Genomic DNA, 22,742 nt, shown 5'->3' with positions numbered 1-22,742 from the left:
AATATACAAATTTTTAATATATATGTATGTATGTATATATTGCATAGTCGATTTTGTGTTAAAAATTCAAAATATTCCCGAATGGTCTTAAATATAAAAGATTTTTGCGTTAATGTCCCAACCTAAATATTGTTTAATGTCATGATATATTATACTTATAATTATGTATATACATGACATACTTATACAACTATACGCATAAAAATATAAAATATCATTTATATATATACACATAAAATATTATATAATATGTTCAACTGTAATATATTCATATTATGTATATATTTGCTTGTATATTAATATTATTGCCAGCTTGTATTATTTATAGTATTAATTTAATATTAAGGAAATAAATAAAATTCCATAGTATCTATATATTATTATTATTTTTCAAAATTATATTTAAAATTAAGAATTTTATGTTTGTATGATATTGCATTTTAATATTGAAATTTTAAGTTGTTAATGCAATAGAATTGCTTATGAATTGAGTTCTCCTTGTTTTTCATACATTCTATAAAATGTGTATACCGTATGTAGTTACATAATATAACAGTTCTTGTAGGGTTGAACAAGTTTATGTTTTATGCTTTCATTTTCCACCATAAATGTACATACATATATGTATATAATACATATGTGTTGGTATTTTGTATATACAAAAAAATTTTTGTGAGAAAATCTATTTTTCATACTACATATTTATTTTAATTTTAAATTTTATATATTTATATTTAATTGACCGATATAGTTTTATATACCATATTTATTAATATTTCACTTTTTATTGAATTTTTATGGCATGATCTTCTGAGATCAATTTATTGATTAAATTAATATTTTGTGGAGTGCATAAGGATAAAATAGAGTATAAGGATTATTCATGTTGTTTTTCAAAGGATTTGTGAAAATTTTTTTGAAATTAGGAAAAGGAAATTAGGTTCTTTTAAAGGATAAATTTTAAGAAAAACACTGATTATGCTTTGTTTTTCCGAAATAAATCATCTCATGTTAATTATTTCTCTAAATTTTCATAAGAATTTTATCATATTTGTTATATTGTTTCTCTCCTTTCTCTCTTAATATTCGGTTAATATGTAATGTAAATATCAATTCTATTTAAGTTTGTATGCATGTTTGGCTACATAATTTAAAGCATATACGTGTAAAATTTATGCCAATAGATACAGATCTATGATACACAGTTTTACAAACTTATATACATAATTATATTTGCAGATTCTACATATACATATATTCTAAAATTTTTTATATAATATATATTTTTTATTATATACAAATTTAAATTATGGGATTCTTTAGCGATAAGTGAGGTTCACTTCTATATGAATACACATTTAAATAAATCATAAAAACATACATATACGTATACGTATATACACATGCTACAATAATAAATAATGCTTTTTTATATGTTTGTATATTGCAAAATTTATATTAAATATTAAAAATTATGGAGTGTATTACAACTAAATATATAAGGTAAAAATTATAAGAAAATAATATTATTAAGAATTTCAAATTTTATTTTTAAATGTTCAAAAATATTATTTATCATTTAAAATATGCGTAAATGCAATTTCACAATATTATGAAAAAAAATTTATAATTAAGTAGTATAAAGTAATACTATGAAGCTTAAGTTTATTAACTTTATATTTAGGTTATTAAAAATATTAGAAATGTATAGATGAATGTGTGCACACACACACATCTAAGTGTGACGTACGTTGTATGTACGTTTTACATGATAATTCTTTCTTTGAAAAATTTATTTATTTATTTATTTTTTTTTTTGTTATAAACATTTATGCAATACTTAGCAGTAATTTTTGTATATAATAATAAATTGTATAATTTTTTTTATTTTGTGTTTTGGTTAATTTTGAATAATATTTTAATATATGAGTTAAAAAATTGTGCCAGTATTCAATATTTTACATTACCCGATTTTAAATGATAATAAAATTGTCAGGTCTGATTTAGAGTTCTATTGAAATATTTAACAATATTCTTGTGTAAATAAATCCTTAATTTTACAAGGCCATTAAAAAATTTATTATGTACATTAGCATTTAGCTATATAAGAATGAATTTTAGGAATATATGTAATAGATTAAGACTATATGATGCAATAGATTTTATATAATAGTAAATTTGTCCAACTGGAATACAAATATATTGTTATACGCACAAAATACAAGATTTATTATGAAAATTTTAAAATATGTTTATTTAAAACAAAATTTTAAATTATCTTATAATTTTTATATATTATAAATTATTAGTTATAAGCTATATTTATTTGTTATATAATGCATGTAATATTTTAAAGTTCAATAGAAAAGGACCTTCAATGTACGATACATGAACAATATAATTTTGTTTTATTCTTAAGTATTACTAATATAATACTACTAATATACTAAATTTATATAAGATTTAATTCAAATTAATCGAAATTTGAATTAACCTACTGTGTATTTAATGAAAAAATCTGCATGGACATTTTCTATTTTACAGTATGATACTTACAAAAATTACAACTCCAAATAAATTTCATATATTTATGTACGACTACATACATATGTAAATGTTCAAATACAATAGTAAAACACGTTTACAATTTTACAAACATAATTGTGCTTACAATTTATAAAATGCATAATTTTTTTTTTGTATTTAAAAATAATAAATAACTGTTAAACATATATAAAAAATGTAAATGTATATGTTTACATATAAACTAAAAATATTTATATTTGATTTATTTTAAAATTATTTTATGATTTTTTTTTACGCTTTTGATGGTATAATGGAACTCCCTGCACATAGATATTTATGTATTTTCTTTTTTAAATCTTATAATATCATATACATACGTATACATAAATTTATTCTACCCTTCTTGAAATTTTTTACATTTCAACACACACAAATATATATTATAATTGTTTATATGTATGTATATATGGGTATGTAAAATAAAATTTACATGATAGAAAAAATTAGAAATTCAAAAAATATAAGTTACATATTTACAATCGCAACTAAACATACATAAAAATTGGCATCAATATATTTTCCATAAGATAATATTGCACATACATATGTACATAGTTAAAAAATTTTGAACAGAATTAATAAATTTTGTTTCTCAACGAATCTACTCTGTTATATTATTATTTCAAGAAATATAATGTAACTTAAATACATTTTTTATTAAATATTTTTTAATAAATTTAAAGATAAAATAAATACTCTCTTATATGTCATGACCTGGATGTCTATATATATGTATGTATATATATAAGTATATTTGAATTTAATGTTTTACTTACTGTGTTATATACACATATTCACATACAATTTCCATGAACATAATACAGGTATAATAATTATTATTTATATTACCTGTACACACTGTATTTATATTACCTGTACTATACTTCCAAATACACATATAACATGCATAATAATTTTTTCAAAAACAAGTGAAGAGAGACAAAATGAGAAAATAATGAAAATTAATTTTCCAATATTAAATATACATACATACACAAATATACACGCTACTTACATACAAAATTTATACGAATATATGATTTAGAGGAAAATTTTTAAGCTTACATAATCTTATGACGTTATTACAATTACATTGTCCGTATAGTATTCAATTTTATATGTTCATTTTCTTTTGTTGTATTAGTTTTTCCTTATAGAAGAAAATTTGTTGATTTGAAAGTTTATTTTTAATATTTTATAATTTTAAATGTAAATTTTCAAAGCAAATTCTCATCATTTTTATTTAAGCAATGACAACTTTTTATATATTACAAATATATCAATTTTTTTAAAGAGAAATCTTAGAATTATTAAAGTAGCATTAACATTCTAATATGTGTACACAAACATATATACATACACATAGGTGCATTTCCCCAAAAATTTTTATTTACACATTTTTTTTTTTTTTTGTAAATTTTCCTCTCAGTTTTCTCAATGTCAGGGCTGTGTACAAATATTAACGTCGAAATAATATTTATGTGATTGCAGGTATGTGTATGTACATTATTATTATATATGTAATAGAATTCACATGTAAATTAATTATTGTTAACGGTAAACCTTTATTATATGTTCATACATATACATATGTACATATATATGAATATATGTTATAATTAATATGTATAATAGAAATAGAAATAAATATATATATTCATTTTATAAGTTAAAAATAATTTTTAAAAATTTAATTTTCAAATTAAGGTTTTTGAAATTTATTTTCAAAAACACATACCGTTATTTTAGAGTATCGTTTTGATTGACACCCTTTTTCAACATATATTAATATTTTATGCCTTTTTGGATACATACATACATGCACATATAATGTAAATCTAAAATAATTATGTATAAAAATATGAAATGTTAGCTAAATTTAAAAATAAAATTAAAAATATGATAATTTAGGTAATGGTATTTTAATTAAATACAAAACTGATTTTAATCAAATTTTCTTCTAATATCTGGAAAATAAATTGAGAAAAATTTTCTTATTTAATTATTGTGATTACTTACATGTTCATACCAACTATTTTTTGCATTATACAACGTTCACAAACTAGTATACACTCCAATATTATATTAGATACGTTCACATATGTATGTAAATATATGTGTAAAAATATATTTGCAATATGTTAAGATAAAATTGCATTAATATTAGTAAATCAAGTTATCATCATATTATGGGTATAGCTACTGCGTTTTTATAATTTCTATACTAAAGTAATGATGCAATTTATTATATACAATTTACGTTTTTTTACATGATTAAGGAGGATCACTTGCTGTATATAGTGTACACATGCAATTTATTTGAAAATTTTCAAATACTTGTTAAATTTTTTTTTTTTTTTCAATTCTTCTTTTTGTTTTTTTCTTCTCGTTTTTTAATATTATCATTTTTATTGCGAATTTATTACTAGGATAGTGTAGAAATGTTAATATGGATACATTTTCATATGTATATATGTGTGTTTGTAGTATTATATGTTAAATTGAATTAATATATGCATATATGTATGTATGTATATATATATGCAAGTAAAATTATGTCTAAATAACTTTGAATAATGTAGAATAATTCTTTTTTATCATACTCGTAATATGCATGTATGTATATAATATAAATAATAAATATAAGTACGAGTAAGTATAATAAAGTAAGGAAAAAATAAAAATCATAAAAAAATGAAAATAATAGAAGAAAAAATAACAAAAAGAGGGAAATAAAGTTGATATTATTCAAAAAAGAAAACAATAAAAAAAAGATAAGCAAAAAAAAAACTCTTTTTATTCTCTGGATTAGTTTTTATTTTTTTTCTGGTTTTTGAATTCTCGTTTGTATTTGTAAGTTTTTCAATTTATTCCTCTAATATTAAAGTCGCAAAATTTAAATTGCATAGGTACTTACAATATTTTTTTTTTTGCTTTTAGTTTGAGTGTGTGAAATTTTTATTTTTAAAGGTATGCAATAAAAAAAATAATAAAAGAATAAATTTTTTATTTTCATTTTTCTTTTTTACCTTTTGAAAATTTATGCGCGAAAAGTGTGGGTGTGTATATAGAAATGAAAACCAATTTTTTCTTTTAATTAATTTTTCTTGGTTTTTTTTTATTTTTGTGCTTTCTTAAATTAATATGTTAAATTTCAATTTAAAGAAATAAATTTTAATACAAAATTAAAATTTTTAATTTATTTTTATAAATAAATTTGAAAATTAATAATACATAAAGAATTTATTTCAATAAAGTTCTAAAAATTGCAATTTAATATTTTAAGATTGAATTATTTAATGCTATTAAGCACCTAGTAGCTAACATCTATTTGTTATTGAAGGTATTTGTTCTAAATCTTATGCTTAATATGTAGAAATTTTAAAAGTAGAAAATTCAAAAAAATTCTAAAATATAAAAAAATCTATAAAATTCAAGTACAAACATCAGAAATGTTAATTTAATATAATCCTAAAATTTAAATATAATCTGCTATATTAAACTCATAATTGCCCCGGCAGCTGAGGGTATTAATAATATTATAATAATTTATTATATATAAGGTTATACATATAAATAAATAAATTATCTTACAGGCATAATATGTAAATCCTACTTAACTATCTTTGTATGTATGTATGTATGTGCTTGAATAAAGTGCATAATTGCATTTAATTATAACAAAAATTAATTACTAAACTAGCAATAATAAAAAACAAAATAAGAAAAAAAATCTCTGTAAAATAACTTAAATAATAACACAAACTATATTGCTAAACTGCTTTTATAAATAAAAACAAAAGCAGTAAAAGAAAACTATAAAAAAATTATTAAAACGCAAAAAACGGAAAACAGAACAGCAGAAAAATAAGCATAAGACCATAATTTTTTTAGTACAATTGACACAAAACAAAAACAGAAAATAAAAACAAATAAAAGCCTTAAAATACAAACAAAATTATCAAGAAAATAAAAAATATACAAAGAAAAAAAAAACCTATAAAATTAACACAAACCAATACAATTTTAACTCAATTCACACAAAAATAAAAACAAAAAAAAAAAACAAAAAAAAATAACCAAATTTATTTTGTTTTTTTTTTTTCCCAACCTGATTTCATGCAACCACAATGACAATTACTTATACACTCTTTATTATATATTATATACCAATATATATTACATAAACACATATTTATATAAATTTTATACAAATGTATTTTATAAGCAAATATGTGTGGATGTGTGTGTTTAAGTTTTATTAAAATAATGATATAATAAAAGCAGCATAAAATCTCGTTTTATTTATACATACATACATACATTAACATGTATATATATGTATATAATACAATGTAAAATAATGTGTACAAAGTACTAAATCTATAAATAATAATAATATAGAATTATAATTTATGAAAATACATAAACAAATGTACAAACGTGCACTTTTATATATCACGAATATGCGAATGTTTGCATGTATATATGTATGTATGTTTGTAAATTAAATTAAATATATTTTAACTTTCGCAATTCCTTTTTTTTCTTTGTTTCGTTTTTCCATTTTTTCATATGAGCATTTTTATTTATGTATGTATGTTTGTAAATGTATTTTCATATAAAATTTTTCTCCTATATTTGAATTTCACATAGTGTTGAATTTTTGTTTAAAAGAAAATTTTCTTTTCTATTAATAATACTTTTTGTTTTTCTCTTTTCACATTATTAAAATCTTTTACTACCATATATAATAATGTTTAAGGGCAAAATTAAATATATAATAATAATAATGATAATATGGTAACATTTTGCTCCATTATAATATGATTAGCACCTAAACAAGAAGATTATTGCATGTAAAGATTAACAGATATGTATGTTGTATGTATGTGTGCATGTTTGACTTTAAGGAAGTTTTTTTTATTTTTAATGTGTTAATTTGTTGTTTTCCCATTTTCAGGAAATTTTCTCATATATAATTTTTCAATATTTTAATTGTCATTGATTTCAACTTTTATTTATTATTTGTTATTGATCGCTCTCTGTATATAATAGGAGAGTTAATTTTATGACACCAAATTTCACATGTCGATTTTTCAAAGAAAATGCATCTATTCGTGATAGAAAAACGTAAATAAACTAATATTGAGAAGAATGTCAATTTTTCTGTCGGTCAGTGTATGTATTCTATTTTTTGATCAAAATTTGTATCCGAGTTTATGGGGTGCCGAAAATCATTTTAGATCTCTGGAAAATCACGTTATTTCGAACCGAATTTAGATTTTTCTCAATTTTAAGAAAATATTGAATTAGTTTTCTGAAGTTTTATCTGAATTTTATGAATTTCACTAGCAACTTGAAAAATTCATTTTTTTACCCATTTAATAGAGAAATAATTAACCAGTTCCCTTAAAATTTAATATCTAAGCTCTCTTTGCGCACGAATTTGATTCATGAATTTTCAGAGACATCGGATTCCCGAAAGTAAACCTTCCCAAAGAATGAAATTTGTATTTTTCTAGGTACTTATTTTAACTATAAGGATTTTATCTTTGTTATATGGAATTTAAAATAAATGTTTAAAGGACATTTGCATAATGGAATGACAAGGTGTAAATAATCTATTACAAAAAGTAAAATTAGCAAAATTATTTTGAGATTGAAAGTATTAATAGGTACCTATGTATGCACATTAAAACAAAATAATAAATATGAGAATAAAATTTTAAGAATAACCATTAAATATTATAGGTATTTGAAGCAATTTCAAATTAATGTAATTAAGATTGAGTAGCTCTTAACTTCTCAAGATTTATCAGTATTAGATTAAATTTTGAAATAACTGCAACGAAATCTTCAATCTGTCGGAACCTCCTTTTCCGAAATACTATATGGAATTATAAATTTTGGTTAATATTATAAATATTATAAATTTTACAACTGGTAATGAAAAGTTTTTAATATTAATCTCTATAACTTAACATATGCACAATTTTATGATGAAAAATAAACACAATTATGTGTGTATGTTGGCTTATACATACATCTGTATTCGTACAAATGATAATAAGAGATTGTTAGTTTGATATATAAACTTAACCTATTTAATTTGCTACTTCCTACTTTACAAAGTTTTAATAACAGTAACAAAAAAACAAAAGTTTTTAGAGTGTGTATATTATAAGAAATTGCAATAAAAAAATATGCCGGGATAAAATTTTCCGCGCCGGATTATATATACATTTGTATATATAGATACCTTATTCAAAGCATAAGTATACATGGATATATATGTATGTATATGTATATAATTATATAATGTATGTGGGTATATGTATGCATATAAGAAATATAAAGTAAACGCATAGTTAAGGTCATATTGTAATATGAATTTGTATGATTGTATACATATGTATATACATACTTATATTTTTATGTTTCGTGCCAATATAATAAGTTCTAATTTAATTTATTTGTATAAATTATTATGTATAAATATGTTCCAGTTAATCTACAAACATACATGCATGCTTTAGTACTATTTTTGACCATTAATTGAGTTTAAATGCTTTGATAGTGCTTTATGCTCGTATAATAAAATAATAATAAAAGAAAAGCATAAAAAAATAGAAAAAACACTAAAATAAACAATTGTTTTTATTTATTACTTTATTAATTATAAAATAAAATAATAAAAATAATGTGAGTCATTGAAATTTCAATGTTGAGCATTTTGTTCTTTTTTTTAGTTTTTTTTTTGTTATATTATACTTACAACACTGTAGGCATATGCAAACTTATGAATTCTCACATTTATATAAATGTATTTATTCTTTGTATATGTTTATGCACATATGTACCCAATGATATCATATATATTAATTTATGTAGTTACATACGTTATATTATCTACAATATACTCACATACATATGTATGTATATTTATTATGTATTATGTAGGTATATATATATATTACTACATATTTACAGGTTGATACTTGGGACAATCAGAGAACATAGAAATTTAATAAAAATATTTTATGAAATGTACACTTATCTCAATGTTAGAAGCGTTAATTGCATTCTACGAAGTAATTTTTAATAAATTATTAATATTCAATACTTTAATATTTACTTTACCAATTTTATACTTTAATATTTATAAAAAATAAGTAAGTACATTTTAAATCAAGTCTCTTTTGATATTTTTATACAAAAAACACAAACACAAGCAAGCCATCTAGTAAGAGAGTAAAAATGCTCGAGCTTTGTAATATTGTAAAGTATATGTGTTCATGTATAGGTTAACTGTTTATAAATAATAAAATTACGTTTATGATATTAAATAACAATAGCATTTTATTATAATAATATTTACTTTATATTTCAAGTCAGTGGCGTTTTCAACTTTTTTTGTTATACAAAAATTATTGTTTTCTTCTTTTTATTTTTTCTATTTTATTTCTGAATAATTGAATATAATATTGTATAATATTAAGAAAATAATATTTACTTTGTGTGATATTTATTATATTACAGAACCCATGTGAGAATTTCACGCACACATTTAAATATGCAATTTCTAATTTTTCAATAATATTTTTATTGTCTTTTTTGTATTCTTATATTTTTTATTTTTGTTTGTTTTTTGTATTATTATTTTTTTTCAGTTAACCTCTTTGTGCTTAATGTTTTGATATTGCCAATGTTTAGATACTAGTTTTTAATGTCAGTATGTATTTATGTTTATTTCTAAATATATATATGTGTATGTATATATATTTATGAATGTATAAATATTAATATTAAGAAATAATAAAACATGAGTAGCTATGTCATTTTTTAGGCATACACATTGCGCGCCGCATATTATTTATAGAAACACATTTAATAAATATGTATATACGTATGTATATAAATTTATATTTGAAAAAATAATAATATAAGGTTAATGTACATACGCATATTTCTGTAAGTGTGTGAATGTATTTATGTGAATTAACAAAAAAACCAAGAAAAGAAAAACATTTTATAATAACGTAAAATAAATTTTTATAGAGAAAATAATAACAAAAAACAACTACAATTGCAAAGAAAAAACAAAAAAAAAAAATTTTTAACTTTATTTTGGTGTGAAAGAGAGAAAAAAAGAACTAGAGAAACACGAAATAAACGGTGAAAGAAAGCAAAAAAAAATAAACCAAAACAATATTAAAATAAAAATAGAAATAAAAATATACACACATTTGATGCTTTAATATACACATACATATTCCATATACACACATTCTTATATGGCAGCATAAAATATAATATTATGAGAATGTGTTGGTTATTATTTTTATTTTACAAATTTTTATATATTTTTCAGTGTGCAGCAAAACTCGAATTTTAGAGGTTGTAAAAAAATTTTTAGTAATTGTTCCCGAAAAATTAAGAAAAAAAAATAAAAAAAAAAAATAATTAATTTTTTTTTTATATATACATAAATATATTAAATTTTTAATAAAAGAAAAATAAAAATTTATTAAAAAATAGTTTCATTTAGTTAGAATTTCTAATAATGTAGTTATCATTAATATAATAAATATGATAAAAGAAAAATTATTTAATATTTTTAATATTAATTTAATGATAAAACTAAATAAATACATAATATAAACGGTATAAAAAAAGAGAGAGAAAAAGAAAAAAAAAATTACAAAAATAAAAACAAAAAAAAAATATAGAAAGAAAATTTTTGTATATATATATATACAAACATACATACATAAGCATAAATATTTATTTATATAAATATAAAAATTATATTATATTATACAGAAATATATATATATATATATATATATATATTAATATAGAAAACAATGGATTTGATAAAGAATTTAAGGCATATGTGCAGAATTTGTGCTGTCAATATTAAAAAGAGGCGAAGTCAAAATTCAGCAGTGAGTATATTTGATACTCCGCAATTGAGGGATAAATTAAAAAAATATTTAAATATAGATGTAAGTATATAATATTTATAAATAAATAAATAAATAAATAAATAAATTGTATTTAAAAAATAATGAAAACAAATAATTTTTTCATTAATTTTGTTTTGTTTAAATTAATAATAATAATATTAATACCTACTATTAAGAAAAAGGAAAATTTGTTAATAATGCGTTAAAAACTTAAAATACTTGTATATATATAGGTATTATACATATATGTATTATACATATAAGTATGTATGTATGTGCACATATGTATATATATATTTTTTTGTTTTTATTGATTATACACATTTTTATATTATACCTAATTTATTTATTTTGATTTATAAATAATAATTTTTAGTTTTACGGTTTTACTTTATAGTTTATACCAATATTATATGTGTATATGAATGTACATATTGCATGCATGTTATGCATAGAAAGAAATTACAATGATAATAGAACTTTGATTAATTTTTTTTTTTTTGGTGTCTTGTAATAATAGAAATGTTTTTTTTTCTAGAAAAATTTTCAAGTAAATGTTAGTAAGATTTTAAGTATTTTTAATTATTAATCAGAATTATTAGAAATTATTTTGTTTACTGATTATATGAAAGCCAATATAACCACTAGTTCTCCCAAATTATGTACATATGTATGTATGTATGTGCCTAGGACCTTTTGTTTTTATTAATAAAATTGTAAATATAAAAATATCATTTTAATGACCAAAATTTTTTTTTTATTTAAAAACTCATCTTCTAAAAATTTTTATCTTCTTCGTGGGTAAGCACAGGTACCTAAAAACAAATCTTTGTATGATAAATAAGAAAAAAAAACTGTCATTAATTTTACTTTTTAACATTTTTCCTTATTATCATTATGTATGTATGTACATATGTATGTATATTCATGTAGGTATTCTTGCCATTTTTTCGTATATATTCTGTATTTTTTTTTTTTTTATTAAATTTTTGCATTAAAGCACAAAAAACTATTCAGTTAGTGTTAATATTATTATGCCTATGATGCAGCACTAACAACAAAAAGAGTCATAAAAAAGTGCATAACAGAAATTCACTTTTGTGTTGAGTTGAGATTACATACTTTTTTAGTAAAACACTTTACATATTTATGCACGAATGTATGGTATATTTATAACATTTATATTGGTATATGTGATTGTATGTATGATGTGCAAAATAATACCTATAAAAATAAAAAGTAAAATAAGGGAAAAGAAATTTTAAAATGTTTTATAAGAAAAAACAAAAAATTTAAAATTAAAAAGCAACAATGTTAAATAATAATAAGTAGGCATACACATGTATTATTTATACATACAAACATACATACATAATACGTTGTAATAAGTATTTACGTATTTTTACCTCAATTTTTCGAGAACCATCAATATAAAAGGCAAACACAATAATAACAATAGGAAGAGAGTTTCAAAGCAAAATAATTGAATAAATGTAACAGAGAAAAAATTAATGAAAATCTTATTAAAATTATTAAAAATTTCATTACTCTTTAATTTAATAATAACGTAAAAAAGGAATAAGTATGTGTTTATGTAGCATGTTAACAGCTAAAAATATGTATGTACATATAATTACAGCGCAATGTTGTTTTTATTCTCTAGATATCAAATATTCATATAGCAGTTCATAAATATGTTTGTAAATACATATATACATACATTTATAAATTTAAATATATAATTGTGTGCGTGTGGTAACGAGATTCGAATATGTGCGATATTTTAGTATTGCTAATTTTATAGAGACATACATATGGATGTATGCAGATTGTTATTTTTATTATTACTATAATAGCAAATTCAAACACACATTATTATGGTGCTCAGCATGAAATTCGTGCAAGTAAAATATACGAAACCAAAAAAAAGAAAGAAAACAAAAAAAAATTTAAGATGCATTTTTTCTCAATATTTTATTTTTGTAAATTTTTTTCTTATTATTTTTTTGCATGCTTTCAATTTTTAAGACTTTTTTATTTACATCTGTAAACATACACACATTGCTATTTAATTTTGATTTTATTATTATTTTTACTGTCGTTTTACATCTTCTATTCAAATATTTTATTTTATTATTTTCATTTTTCTGCTCGTATTATTTAACAAAAAATTTTTTTTCTTAAAATAAAATACAAAAACAAAATTTTTCTTATTCACATTATTCTACACATACACATGTGTAACACATGAACACACACATTAGCATAATTTTTGTTTTTCTTATTTTATTTTCATTGTTAAATTTTATTTTGCTTTTTTCTTTCGACCTTTGTAGAATACATGGATGATAATATAAACATTATAAGTACATAAGTGTATGTAAAATGATTGAGAGAGAACTCTTTTGTATAAATTGTAATGTGTGCATTAAACATTGAGAGAGTAATATCTTATAGAAAGATTTCAATTTTTACATACACAAACGAATATTCATGTGTAAGAAAATGAGCATAGCATCATCATCATCATCGTAATTTTTTAATTCATCTCCGAATCTCTGAAATTGGATCTGTACAAGAAAAAAAAACCAGAAAGTAAATAAATAAACAAACGATTTTCTTACGTTCCTTGCTGTCAGTTATTTTTTTTTTTGTATATACCTGATATACATATACAATATGCTGTATTAGGTGTTCTATAGGAAAACACTGTTGACTTTCTTATGCATAACCATTGGAGAATATTCTTAATTTTTACGATATTTGCGACTTTCTCTGTAATTAATGCGTTATAATTTTCTAGTCCGCTTGCGTTAGGAGGAGGTAATTTTGTATTATAAGAAAAATTTAATTTTAACATGTTTTACTCTACTTTTCGAAAATATGTCACTTTGTTTTATCATTAAAACTTGAAGTCAAACGAATTTTTGACTAAGTTTTTGATCTAAAATTTAGATAATTATAGCTTGTACATTTAAAAATACAATTAAATACAATTAATAAAATAGAATAGATAACAGAATGGAAATTAATACATAACACAATAAGTTGATGACATAAATTAGAAATATAGAGAGTAAAACAAAATTATAATAAAATTGATGTAAAATAGAAGTGTAAATTAAAATAAATTAATAATAAAGGAAGCTTTAGCTAAAGATGGAGGATAAGACAAAACCCTCTTGGGCTATATGATCTCTCAAAATATGAATTCATTTGTCAGGACAACCTATCAAAAGCAAATTGCTTTTAGCATAAGGATCTTTATTTTTAGTAAGGACATTTCGCATTTAAGAAAACTAATTTATATTGCATACAATTAGGAACCTCTTTTGTTATTTTCGAATTTTTTTACAATTTGCATTTCTTATTAGAATGGAAAATTCATATGAATTTTTTGCGTAACTGGAAAATTTGGTAATTATAGAATTTAGAGAAAAAAATAATTGGTCAGTTGCAGAAAGAAAATGTTCTAATTTTACACAAAATATACCCTATAGTAAGCAGCGCATTTAAATAAGTATTTTAAAACAAGTATTGTGAACTTTAAACAAAAAAAGTTTAATATAAACTTAGCAGTTCCATAATAGTTCAATTTAAACAAACTCGGAAAATATAGTTATTAAAGTTCAATTTCAAAAATAGCTGCAGAGTACTTAAATAATCGAGCTTAATAGTAGGACAGAAAATTCCAAATGAAAAACGATTTTATATACGGAAATTATTCAAGTTTGTAAATATTGATAAAAATATTTTACTATTTCTCTGTTGGTGATCAATTTTCGGTCTCCTACTTCTCACATGGGGTTAAAATCTCTACCAAAGCAAAAATTAACGCTAACTACCCTCTTACTCTTTAAAGTACATAATACCTACAATTAAATTCTTCAATTCTTTAAAAATAATTGTATTACAATTAAAACTTTTTATTAATATATGCACCAATATTTTTTTTGGAAAATGATTCTAGCCTAAAATTTCTCCTATATATATGCAAAATTATTTGTAATAAGAAAGTGATTCAAATAGATTGTTTTTATTATTTTGGAGCAAAGGTATAGTAAAGGGATATGTACAGTTTAATCATTTAAAGGGATATGTGCAATTTTATAAATGAAGAAATTGGTAAATAAATGGGCCTTCTAATATCTCTTCTAAAATATGATCGGCTACATATTTGTTTCAGATGTCTTTCACTAATTGCTCTGTAATTTTTTAACAAGGTAAAATCAATTTTTATTTGACATAAACAATTCTTTGACGGAAAAAACAGTATTTCAAAAAATTATATTGCCAATTTATTGGCCCAATGCAACTGTTAGTGTACTTTAACCTCATTATTTTTAATTTTTCTACTCCTTCCAGAAAAGTGCTCATACGTACACACAAACACATACATACCAATTTTTGGATAGAAATTTTCCATGCCTTCATTTCCTAGCTCTTCAACGATAGTGAAATCAAAATGCTTTCCTTTTTTGCTAACCAATGGTTCTGACCTTAATATAATTTTTTATACTATTTTCGTTAAATTAGTTTGTTTTGCTTCATCATAACTTGATTATACTCGTATACAATTAAAATTGTTTTTTTTTTAAATTACAAAATTTTGCAAAATTGTTATTCTATAAGGATGCACACACGAGAATATTTCATTTTTCTTACGTCAAGGAAGAAGTAAAAAAAACGCCATAAAAATAATCACGTGAAGAGTATGCTGAAGACTCCAATCAAGGTATTTTTACTATTCTGTGTTATATAGGAAGGGATTTTCGAAATGATATAATAATATTTAGAAAATTAGAAACAAAAAAAATTATGCATAAGTGTTAGTAGGTATTGTCATTTTTACCTCGTTGTCATTGTTCAGTCTTCACTAGTAATTTCATATATTTTTTTTCAGTACAATGGCACTGCACAGATACATAATTTTTTCTTGTTAGAATTTTGTTTTAACCTTTGACTGTGTTAGTGTTGGTAAAAAGAGAGACCGTGAAAATTTTTATGGTTTATTTATACTCATGAGATTAGTTAACATACTTACGATATTATTATTAACTTATTTTTATTTACGTCCACATCTGAATACGTTTAAAAAGTTTGTTTGATTGTGTATTACATTTTGTTTTTTTCATTCATTCTAATATGTTTGTATATAGTGTACTACCGTTGCTATTTTTTATATTAAGTGTGTGTGCGATGATTAATTTATATAGTAATCTAAATATATTTAATAAAATCGGTATAGAAATTATAACACAAAACAAAACAAAATATAAAAACGTATGCTGCATACATGCTTAAGTAAAAAAGAAAGCAGAAATAATAAATATACACATAATACATTAGTAGTACTAGAATTTTGTAAACATTGGAATCTGTAAGAAAAACAAAAAAATAAAATTTAGAACAAAATATTTTTAAATTTAATAAAACAAATTCGAAAAAGCTCTTTTTACTTTGAAATCAAAAAGACAAGATTAGGTTAGCCGTGATACTGTTATTTTTAGGTGTAGATACATACATACATTTTATATTTATGTATAACGTTATAATACAGAATAAGTAGTTAATGTATAGTTACATAGATTTGTGCACATGTGTATGAAATTTTCAAGTTTGCATTTAATAAGAAATGTTTTTTTTCTATATTATGACAACTATTTAAAATTTTCGCGCCTAAAATATATTTTGAGCTTTAACACATTTAGATTTGTTATTGTAGCGCAATTTTCTTCTTGCTGACAAAAATCACTATAAAAGACAATTTACCGACTCTTGTATATATGTACTTATCAAAACTGGTATCAAACGAATATTTAGAATTCAAATAAAAGAACCTGTCCCTGAAAAGAGAGAGCAGATGGTTATGTTGAGTTAAATGGTGTATTTGAGTAGTATTCTAGGAGTTAAAAGTGTGTTTAGTCATAACAATTTTCCATGTAAAGTTTGATTGAAATCCTTTATTTTTTTAAACAGTTTCTTTAACTTATTTATAAATCAAGAAACATAATTTTAGCCATTTACTTCAAAATATTTTGACAAAATACAAATAAATATGTATGTTTTTATAAAATGACAATCATTAAATAAATTTCATTATTTTAGATACCTAGCAATGATGAATTACCAAAATGTATATGTTCGATCTGTTACAAAAAGGTGGAATCTATTGATGCTCTGGCAGCATTGGCTAAAAAAACAGAAAATTTTCTATTGGATTTTATAAAAATAGCACAAGCTAATCTTAAGGTATCTATGATTTAAGTTTTTTTTTATATTTTTTGTTATTTAACTATTTTGTTAATATTAAATTTTAGGAAGCACAGTCAACGTCATATCAAGCACATTTTCCAAATGAATTTCATTCATTGGCAATGCTTTCTAATGACGATGATGATCTTAACTATAGCAGTAATTCAAATACAATGGTACTACCAGTGGAATCTGACATTACGCCAGATTTAAGTGTTACTGCTAAAGCAAAAGAGCAAGAGAAAAAAACTGAAGAAGTCGTCCTTAATTTTACTTTAAATGATCCTTTAACTAAAAATATTCAGAAAAAAATTGTGGTTGCTAAACAAAAGCAGAGCTTACAGAATTCGTTGCAAAATAGTAATTCAAGTAATTTTATGAGTGGCAGTCACATCAAATTGAATGAAGAAGTTGAGATATCACCATTAAAACCTATGCAGGATGCAGGAGAATTTATGAGAGAGGTTAATAATAGCTTAGAACAAAAGCGCCAGAATTTGAAAATGGTTCTTAATAGTAATAATTCACAACCCCAATCTTCAACACCTCACAAGAATACAACGACAGAAACAAGTGCTAACTATAAAGTTATAGTTCCTCCAGTGCCATCTTCTACTCCAATAAATTCGCATAATGTTAACTCTGCAGGGCAGGTGCAGCAACAACAACCAACCATGTATCCACAGCATCCTGATCCTCCACCAGCTCATGTTCAACCTGTTGAAACTATGCAATTATCAAAAGACGTTATTGCACACGCACATTTAGCTTCAAATGGAAACAATCCCGCTTTTGTGAAAGAATCAATGAATCTTGGAAGTGTTATAAAAGATATGGACCTATTGAAGTTGATATTAAAAGCACTAAAATGGCCATATAACCAAGAAACTTTGTGGATGCAAATACAACGTTTAAAGAATACAAGATTTCGAGATGTAATGATAGATCCTAATCTTTTACAAGATGCAGATCTTATGCAAATACTAAGTTCGTATTTAAGTCCAATTTTACTACAACAGCATCAAGCACAAACCAGTGCATCTGTGTCAAGTCTCCCACCACCACCCACGCTATCACCGTCTGCAATAAACATATTACCACCGTCAGTATCATATAAGATTCCAGCCGAAACATCTGTTAGACTAGTTAGTGTTCCACGAGAAGAACAGCCTAAACAATCTTGCATTGTTGAGCCACAAGAAATAGTAACATTAGAATTACAACAAAAGCATGATGAGAAACGAGAATATAAACAAAAGAAGTTAAAACATCGTCGCCATCATCACAGTGTGATACATCAAAACGAACAATATAACTTGTCGAAAGATAAGGAACCACCTATAATAGTCTTATCTGATGATGATGAACCTGCAAATTTACAAAATTCCTTAAATTTTGCTAAGAGAGACTCGTTAAATGCTTGTGATTACGCACCGAAAGTTGATTTAAGCATGATGCAAAGTTTTGACAGTAGCACAGAAGTTATAAAAGCTATCAACAAATCGTTGAGTTTGTATCATCAAAGTCGAGTATTAAACGCAGAGGTGACTATTCAACAACGTAAAAAACAGAAACGAAAACAAACTTTGAATAAAATAGAATTGCAGAAGAATTTTAATGATCAAGAAATAGTCATAATAGACGAACACGGTGAACAACCTTTTAAATTAAGCAACGAAGTTTCAGTTGTGCCAAAGTCATCAAGTTCAACTGCATCTGCCGTTTCAATAACGGCACCCATAAAAAAATCGGATTCCATACAAAAACCAGCAAAATTTAAATTTGATTTTCTTTTACCACCCAAGAAAAAACGAAAATTACAAAATTTTGAAACTAAATCCACCGATAAATCACAACATTCTACTGGAATATCAAAAATTTCTAATGATTTAAATAATTTGCCATCAATAACGGAGAATAAAAAGGATGAGACAACTTTAATTTCTGGAAACGGTGTATCTACTGAAAAGAATTCAGCGGAAGTTAAACGTGATGATGTAATACTTCAAAAAATATCAAATCAAAATGAGATTAATGAATCAAGAAATAGTACAATAATTACTGAAAATAATAAAGAACCTGACATATCTAACAGTGAATCTAAACCACATATTCTTAGTGTACAGATAATCGAACCAGTTAATGAAAATAGTACAATAGTTTCCAATGAGGAAAAGAAGCAAAATAAAACGGATGAACCTGTCAAACTAGTAAACGATGAGCAGAATGAGGTGAATGAAGATCCTGACGATGAATCGGAAAATGGTTTAGTTATAGACGAGAACTACGAAGAAAAAAGTAAAGACGAAGAACCAAAGACTGAAAACACTAAAGGTGCTGAAATATATTCAAAAGAGTCTAAATCTAAAGAGACACTACTTGAAAATAAACAAGAGTCTCAACAAAAAGAAGATACTGAAGTAAAACTTGACCATAAGGTTGATTTTGAAAAATTATCAGTTATTAAAACAACTGTAAAAGAAGAAAATGAATCTGATCAGGAAGGTCAAAGTGCATCAGACATTCTAAAGACAGCGAAAAATATTAAAAGTGAATGTGTTGATCAACAGGAGATATTACCAGAAAAAGAGAAAAAGGGCAGAACTAGTGCAGTTGTTAAAAATAATAAATCGAATTTAGAAAAACCCACTGTCGACGATAAGTAAGTTTGTTATGGAAATATACATGAATACGCATTATTTTTATTATTTTTTGTAAATTTTTTAGAGAAACACCCCGACGAACAACTAGACATAAAAGAGAAATGCCACTCGTTACAGCCACAAACAAAAAATCTAAAGATTTAAAGGAAACTAAAAGTAGTGTGAGTCCTAAAGAAACTTCAGTAGGAACACGTACTAAAACAAGACATCAGGAAGAAGTTAAAAAAATGCAAACTAGAAATAGCAACATGTAAGTTTAAGGCTTTTAAGCGTTCAAGATATTAAATTATATTAAAATTACAAAAAAAAAAAAATCGTTGCAAGTAAATTAGAGAAGGTTAACAATTAATTTAGTTCAGTGCCATAACAGTTAGGGACAAAAAAAAAAATAATTTAAATTGTATAAATAAATAATGATAATTTAAGCAAAATGCTAAGAAAAGTATAAATTTTTAAGTATTTAGGCTTTTATAAATCGTGCTTATAGCTTATATTTTGATACAATTTATTGCTAAATGAATTTTAGGGGTTTAAAATAACAAAGGTAAAGGTTAAGGAATTATTTGAAAATTTAGATTTCCAATCTTTGTTTTTTTCGAAAAAAAAATCAATCGCTCTTGCAATAGTTTCTTATACTTGAACTTAGAATACTATATTTTTCGTTAGATTAAATGTTTAATACTACAAAAATAACTAATAAGTAGCTATTTATGCAAAAATATTTACCTTACGAGAAGACGATTTCTTATATTAAGATATTTAAATTTAATTAAGATACATTGAAAAAATTCAGAAATTATGTTCAATTATTAACGCAAGCAAAAAATATATACATATTTAGAAAAATTAAACTATAACAAAAATTTATTATAATAATACTTAATTATTTTAATATGAGATTCAAGGATTCAATATAAAAATGAGTGTAATCATTTTCAAAGCTCGTGTTTCTTTTAAAAATTTCTTTTCTTTGAAAGTTTCCACTTTGATTTTATAGGAATTCTTAAATTTACTTTTAGTTTATTTGCAATAAAACTTTTTCTTATATAGTTGCAGTTTCATTGCGATTTAAATAAAATTTACAATTTAATAGCTTCGATTCACATTATAGCTGAATAATGTAAATTCAATTTACATTATATTTGACTTAAATTTTAGGATATAATATCATAAGACTTTCAGTTACTGGATTAGACAACATCTTTTGCTAACTTGTTACAGAGTTTCGTTTATTAATTAATGTTATTAACCTTCTTTTGACACCTCAAAATTAGGAGAACATATCCTAGTACATTTGATTGTGAAATGTAGTTTGCACTAATACATAATAGAAATTACCGAGAACTATTAATGAATTTTCGTGCTAAATAAAATTTACTCTAAAAAGTATATTCATCATTGAGATTAAATTTCATCATTGAGATGATTGAATACCATCTGTTTATTCATAGTAGCAATTAATTAATATTTAAAATGCCAAAAGCTGTATTTCAGATCTTTGACAAATTTATTTATTAAAATATTTTTTAAAGAAAATTAACTATTTTTTTTATTTTTCAGATCGCAGAGAGGACGTGAACATAAACCTTCAGCAAAATATAGTAAAAGCACTTTAAGAAAAAGGTAAATATATAATTTAAAGTTTAAAAATATAAAAATATTAAATATAATTTTTTTATTTTTAGAATTTAATTTGGGAAAAATAAAAATAATATCAAAAATAAAATCAACTAGTCCTCTTAGCCATTTCGTCTGGTTCTATTATGCAATTTAAATGCAAATGAACTGACTTTAAACAAAACATTTACTGTATATTTACCCTATTAATATAATTGGATTTTATTAATCATTATACATTTAATTTGTAAAATAATGTTTATTTTGGAAAATTTGGCTCGCAAATCAATGTATTAAAATAATATAAATTATTTATGTATAAGTTATACATGAATTACATTTTTAAGTTTTTTTTTTAAATTAAAACAAAATTAGGAAAAAAAAAAAGAAATATTAAGATTTTAGGAAAATTTCTATATTTTAAAATTTCTATCTGCCAAGTAGATGTGCAATGTTTATCATTTGAACTATGGTATTAAAAAATAAAAAGAAAACAAATAACTATGAAATATTTTTATTTTTGGATGATCCTGTGATAAAGTACGATAATTCAAAAACCTGTTAATTTATAATTTATGCAATCAAACTTTTAACAAATAAAAAAAAATTAAAACTTTGTTAAAATTCAAATATAAAAAACAAAAAAAAA

General features: G+C 22.6%; 1 protein-coding gene across 1 annotated transcript; it reads left to right on the top strand.

The window, feature by feature from the left end:
• The first annotated feature begins 11,242 nt into the window (after positions 1 to 11,242).
• Positions 11,243 to 22,471, top strand: LOC129618753 (uncharacterized). The gene is made up of 6 exons (XM_055533715.1): positions 11,243 to 11,597; positions 17,667 to 17,810; positions 17,879 to 20,475; positions 20,541 to 20,726; positions 22,037 to 22,099; positions 22,162 to 22,471. The coding sequence occupies exons 1-6, from the start codon at positions 11,457 to 11,459 to the stop codon at positions 22,166 to 22,168; spliced, it is 3,138 nt and encodes a 1,045-aa protein (XP_055389690.1). The 5' UTR covers positions 11,243 to 11,456; the 3' UTR covers positions 22,169 to 22,471.
• The last annotated feature ends 271 nt before the right edge of the window (positions 22,472 to 22,742 follow it).

Source organism: Condylostylus longicornis, unplaced genomic scaffold (assembly GCF_029603195.1).
Source record: "Condylostylus longicornis isolate FDR11 unplaced genomic scaffold, ASM2960319v2 ptg000010l, whole genome shotgun sequence".
Lineage (NCBI taxonomy): Eukaryota > Metazoa > Arthropoda > Insecta > Diptera > Dolichopodidae > Condylostylus > Condylostylus longicornis.
Note: the sequence above shows the minus strand (reverse complement) of the source record. Positions and strands in the feature narration are given on the sequence as shown.

Coding starts and splice junctions, on each gene's coding strand:
- LOC129618753 (XM_055533715.1), top strand. CDS start 11,457: ATGGATTTGATAAAGAATTTAAGGCATATGTGCAGAATTTGTGCTGTC. Junction 17,811..17,878: donor TAGCACAAGCTAATCTTAAG/GTATCTATGATT, acceptor ATTAAATTTTAG/GAAGCACAGTCAACGTCATA. Junction 20,727..22,036: donor CAAACTAGAAATAGCAACAT/GTAAGTTTAAGG, acceptor TTTATTTTTCAG/ATCGCAGAGAGGACGTGAAC.